This window comes from Ursus maritimus, unplaced genomic scaffold (assembly GCF_017311325.1).
Source record: "Ursus maritimus isolate PB19 unplaced genomic scaffold, ASM1731132v1 scaffold_24, whole genome shotgun sequence".
NCBI lineage: Eukaryota > Metazoa > Chordata > Mammalia > Carnivora > Ursidae > Ursus > Ursus maritimus.
Window position 1 is genome coordinate 45,799,481 of NW_024424897.1, and position 6,107 is coordinate 45,805,587.

The window sequence follows — 6,107 nt, forward strand, 5'->3', positions numbered from 1 at the left end:
GGAAGGAGGAAGGTGTTGGTGTTTGTGTGTTGACTCCTGTGTGTGCGGAAGAATCCACGGGGGTCTCTACATCTCTGGCATTTTTGGGTGTGGGGGTCTGTGTTTGGGTCTTTGCATGTATGTGGCATGTATGTCTATGGATCGATCTGTGTATATGTCTACACCTCTGTGTAGTGACTGTTGTCAGGTGTCCATGTGCGCCCATGCGTGTCTAGTCCGTCCTGGTGGGTGTGAGTGTGTCTCTGTCATGTCTCTGTGACTGGATTTGTCAGGATATGTCTGCGTCTGTGTCCAGGCTCATATCCCTGTGTACTTCTGTGTCTTGGTGCATCTGAGAGTTTGCAAGTTGCCTGGGAGATGGGGCTTCTGATTCTATATCCTAAGTATCTCTGCCTCATTTTATGACCTTAAATAAGTCTTTCCTATCCACTTCAAAGCAGACACCTGCCAGGCGGGGTTGAATCAGAGCCCCTAAGGAAGGGGATCTGAGTGAACAACAGCAGCTCTGCATCCAAAAAAACCAGTCCTGTGCCAGGCTTTCCAGGGGAAGCAATGTAAAACTCAGTAGTTTATCTCCCAACACCAAAAGTGTTTAGGGACTGGGTGGGGGAGGAAATTGACATTTATAAGCACAGAGATGGAGAAGAGAGGCCTTTGTGTGGGCTGGAGAAGTTAAGAAAGAATGGGGCTTCTGGGAGGAGGTAGAGCCAGAGCTGGGTATTGGGAAAGGGTAGAAAGAGCATTTTGGGTAGGCAGCAGAGTACAGGAAAGGTGTGTGAGAAGGATGTAAATAAGAGGCAGTGACGATGCTGACCTGCCTAGGGTGAGGGGACAGGGAAGCACGTGGAAGCAGTTGGAGCTGAGACCACCAGAGAACCAAGTTGGAAAACTGGCTGCTGGGCTGAGCCGTTTGCACTGTACCTGGCAGGCAATGGGAGATGGCAGGGCAGTAAACTGAGTAGGAAGAGCATGGGCCAAGAATTCCCAGCATCCTTATAGCTCTGGTTTTCTCTCTATTAAGGTTGCTGTCCTACCCCACAGAAAACACACTGAAGTCTCTGTGTGAAGATGGGTGAGAATGCATCTGTTCTTAAGACTGCGGACCTCTGGTCAGGAGGGAAATCAACCCGCAGAGTCTGTGGACAGTACTGAGGCCTGGCATGCTGCCCTTCAGGTGAGAGAGCTCAACATTCCTCTGCTGTCTTCTTGCCTTGGGTCCTGCCTTCCTCCTTACCTCACTCCACTGTGCCTTACAGTGGTAGGGAGGAAGAAGCCACATGTCAGCTCTCCCCACCTACAAAACACCTTTCTCTGCTTTCACATTCTCTCCCCCTGCCTGAAATCCATTTCCCATCCCCAGTTCCAACCTCACCTCTTCTTTGGAATCTTGCTTGAATCAGCCAAGTGCAGGAAATTACTCCTACTTTGTTCATACAGTTAGTGTAGTGCTTATTACTATGTATGGCAGGAGATCAAGGACAATGGCTGACCTACCTTTATAATCCTAGAGACCAACACAAAGCTTGACCCAAAGCTGGTACTCAACGGGTAGGTGTGAAGTGCACATTTGAGCTGTTATACTGCTCCCAGGGACTCCACACAGCCCAACCCCAGCAAGACCGCTGTGTCCAATTCCAGTTAAGAAACATAATGACAAAGCAGAGAGTGACCAGAATGGAAAAGGACCTGGAAATTAGGTCCTGTAAGAAAGAATCTAAGGCACCAGGGGCATTTGGGTTGGAGAAAAGAATATTTAGTAGACTTAGGATGGATTTTTTTGAACACTGTGTGAGAAGCTGCAGATAAAGAAGATTAGGCATTTAACCCCCTGTGGACAAAACTGACCACTTATAGAAGTTACAGGGAAGCAGGTTTCAGCTGAGATTAAGAAAAACATCTTTAAACAACTACAGTGGACTGGATTGCTTCTAGTAGCCTCAGGGAAGAGGGAGAAGGCATCAGAAGTTGATGGAAAGGGAACGAACATCTACTAAGCACGCATTCTCTGCTACATGCTTATACATACATTACCTCATTTAATCTTGGCATCAGCCATGCAGAGAGGAATCATTCGTATTTCCATTTTACGGATGAAGAGAGTGAAGATGAAATTAAGGTGGGTCTATATTTACAAAGCCAATCAGGATTAAAACCCAGGTGGCTCTGACTACAAAGCCAGTGACTTTCCTCTACATCCCACAGCTGCCCACTTGGAGGTGGGGAAGGTCAGGGGCCCTGCAGAGCCTTGCACCTCACAAGGGGATGGATGGGAGAGGTGCCATGGTCCTGGCTCTTCACCACTTTGGCTCTATGCTAGGGAAAGGGGTGGAGTTGGCATAAGCAGATGACTCCCTGGGACAGCCAATGGGTGACAGTGATAGAAAAGCAGAAAAAATGAAAAAAATAAGCTCTATCGGGGCTTCTCCTGGGAAGTGACAAGAGTGGACATGGCAATTTGCCCATCCTCTCCTCTCTTTCACCTTCCCTTCCCTCTTTTCTCTCTCATTGCTGTTTAAAAAGCTTCATTCAGCAAATACTGCTTGGTTGAATTTTGTGTTTAGGTCTCTGAAAAGACAGAAAACAAACACAGTGCCTTCTTGCAAGGAACGTCCCTGCTGAGAACTCACTGAATCTACTCCCCGGGGTCTCACCAAAGCCTGGCCCTCTTTCCCAGCAAAGCAGGGATAGAGTAGGCCAGTAATAGAGCATTTATAGAAACAGGAGCAATGGGAGAAAATGTGTTTGAAGGAAGGGATTGAGTGGGCAACAAAATGAGTGCTTTGTTTCTGAGATCATTAAAGTCACTTGGTTAACTGAGAAACTTTGAAGTTTTCTGTCAGCTGAAGTCAGAGCAAAGACAAACCTTGCCCAGCATCATATGTGAATTGTACCTTCTTCATTCCATGCCTCCTCTACCAACAACCCCACACAACCTCTTTCCCCTGTCTGGATGCTTCCCCCTCCCACACCATAACATGTTGGTATTCATTCTCCAAGATCCAGTTCAAATCCCATCTCTTCTTTAAATTCTTCCCGGACTCCTCTGGCAGAATAATTTACACCCACGTGGTTCATACAATTAGTAAACTACAAGACACTGCGAGCTGCTCCACGTCAAACTGTGGACAAAAGCGGACTCACCCTGTTCCCCACAGTACCCAGCACAGGGGTCAGCAAACTATGTCTTACAGGCCAAATCTGCCCCCCTGCCTGTTTTGTAAATAAAGTTTTATTGGAACATAGCCATTGCCATTCATTTACATATAATCTATCAATGGCTGTTTTCATGCTACAATGGCAGAGCTGAACACTTGCAACAGAGACCATTTGGTCCACAAGCCTAAAATGTTTACTCCAAGATCCTTGAAAGAAAAGTTTAATAATTCCTGAGTTAGCACATAATATGTGGTGAATACATGAGTAGTAAATGCCATAAGGTCTTTTGTGAAGAAACTTCAACTGGTATTCAGGTGTCTGGGTCCCAATTCTGCCCCAAATACTTGTTTGACTATGCAAATGATGGTAAATGATAAGTACATAGGTAGCAGATAGGTAGATAGGTAACAGTTTAATGTGCTGGGGGGGGTGCTAAGTATTTTTAATTTATTTTCTTTTTTGTTTTATTATGTTCAGTTAGCCAACATATAGTACATCATTAGTTTTTGATGCAGTGTTTAACGATTCATTAGTTGCGTATAACACCCAGTGCTCATCACCACATGTGCCCTCCTTAATACCCATCATCCAGTTACCCCATCCCCCAACCCCTCCCTCCTGTAACCCTCAATTTGTTTCCTGGAGTCCAGAGTCTCTCAGGGTTTGTCTCCCTCTCTGATTTCTTCCCATTCAGTTTTCCCTCCCTTCCCCTGTCGTCCTCCACTTTATTCCTTATGTTCCACATATGAGTGAAACCATATGATAATTGTCTTTCTCTGCTTGACTTAATTCACTCAGCATAATCCCCTCCAGTTCCAGCCATGGTGATACAAATGGTGGGTATTCATCGTTCCTGATGGCTGAGTAATATTCTTGTATATGTGGACCACATCTTCTTTATCCATTTGTCTGTTGAAGGGCATCTTGGTTCCTTCCACAGTTTGGCTATTGTAGACATTGCTGCTATGAACATTGGGGTGCATGTGTCCCTTCTTTTTACTACATCCGTATCTTTGGGGGTAAATACCTAGCAGTGCAATCGCTGGGTCTAGGGTAGCTCTATTTTTAACATGTTGTGGGATCTCCATACTGTTTTCCAGAGTGGCTGTACCAGCTTGCATTCCCATCAACAGTATGAAGAGGGTTCCCCTTTCTCCACAACCTCGTCAACACTTGTTTCCTGTCTTGTTAATTTTTGCCATTCTACCTGGTGTAAGGTAGTATGTCACTGTGGTTTTGATTTGTATTTCCTTGATGGCTAGCGACATCGAACGTTTTTTTCATGTGTCTGTTAGCCATTTGTATATCTTCTTTGGAGAATTGTCTGTTAAATTTCTTGTCCACTTTATTTTCACAACCAACTCCAGGGGTAGCTAATAGTATTTTCCTCAATGAAAGAAGAAGAAACTGAGGCTCAGAGAGGTCACAACACCTGAGTGGTAGAGACCGGTCTCAAAATCAGATCTAATTTACTCCCAGCTTGAAACTACCCACGACCTTAGGGACACCCTTCTGAGATTCAGTTTCTTCATAAAATGGGTGGGCAGTGTGGTTTCCAAGCCTTTTTAGCAAGCAGAAATGTAAAAACAGGACATGGAACCCCAACATGCAGAAGCCTACCTATAGGTGCCAGAACTTAGGTTTGCGCCTCACCTGGCCTCTCAGCAGCCCCGCCTGTCCCGCTACTCCATGGCCCTGGCCAACCTCACGTCGGCCCCAGAGTTCCTCCTCCTGGGCCTGCTGGATGGAACAGACATCCACCCGCTGCTCTTCCTGCTTTTCCTGGGTGTCTACCTGCTCAATGCGTTGGGCAACCTGGCGATGGTGGTGGTGGTGAGGTCGGACGGGGCCCTCCGCTCCCCTATGTACTATTTCTTGGGTCACCTAAGCCTCGTGGACGTCTGCTTTACCACTGTCACGGTCCCCAGACTGCTGGCCGGCCTGCTCCACCCGGGCCAGGCCGTGTCCTTCCAGGGATGCTTTGCCCAGATGTACTTCTTCGTGGCTCTGGGCATCACGGAGAGCTACCTGCTGGCAGCCATGTCCTATGACCGCGCGGTGGCCGTCTGCCGCCCCCTGCACTACGGGGCGGTCATGACGCCCTGGCGCTGCGCGGTGCTGGTGGCCGCGTCCTGGGCGGTGGCGCACCTGCACTCGCTGCTGCACACGCTGCTCATCTCAGCGCTCTCCTACCCGTGCGCCGCCCCTGTGCGCCACTTCTTCTGCGACATGACGGTGATGCTGAGCTTGGCGACCTCGGACACGGCGGTCGCGGAAGCTGCCATCTTCTCCGAGGGCCTGGCCGTGGTGCTCACCCCGCTGCTCCTCGTGTCGCTCTCCTACGCTCGCATCCTCGTCGCGGTGCTGCGAGTGCGGTCAGCCCGGGGCCGGCGCCGTGCCTTCTCGACCTGCGCGGCCCACCTAGTGGTGGTGTCGCTCTTCTTTGGCTCTGTCCTTTCTGTCTATTTCCGGCCGTCGTCTGCCTTCTCAGCCCGCTATGACCGCCTGGCCAGCGTGGTCTACGCGGTGCTCACACCGTCCTTGAACCCTTTCATCTACAGCCTTCGCAACAAGGAAGTGAAGGGGGCCCTGAAAAGGGGACTCAGATGGAGGGCTGCTTCCCAAGAGTTGTGAGGGCAGGCCCTGATTACCTGGCATTTCAGGAATAAGAAGGATTACAAAACAACCTCTTCCCTTTTTCTAGTTTTGCAAAGCACTAGCAATTTTGATCCTACAACGTCTTATTTCTGGTTAAATTAAAAATTAGACCTGAAGCAAAGGTGACAATATATGTATTTTACAGGAATGGGTACATAGCAACAAGCTAAATTCGTTTCTGCATTGTCTGAATGTTTGTAATAGAGGTTACTTTTATTTTTTTTAATGTTTTTTATTATATTATGCTAGTCACCACACAGTACATCCCCGGTTTCCGATGTAAGGCTCGATGA

The 6,107-nt window shown here is 48.0% G+C and overlaps 1 protein-coding gene across 1 annotated transcript; it reads left to right on the top strand.

The window, feature by feature from the left end:
• The first annotated feature begins 4,845 nt into the window (after positions 1-4,845).
• LOC121104937 (olfactory receptor 1L4-like) lies at positions 4,846-5,790 on the top strand. Its single transcript, XM_040639911.1, has one exon. It carries the CDS (start codon positions 4,846-4,848, stop codon positions 5,788-5,790), a length of 945 nt encoding a protein of 314 aa, XP_040495845.1.
• Positions 5,791-6,107: the final 317 nt, after the last annotated feature.

Coding starts and splice junctions, on each gene's coding strand:
- LOC121104937 (XM_040639911.1), top strand. CDS start 4,846: ATGGCCCTGGCCAACCTCACGTCGGCCCCAGAGTTCCTCCTCCTGGGC.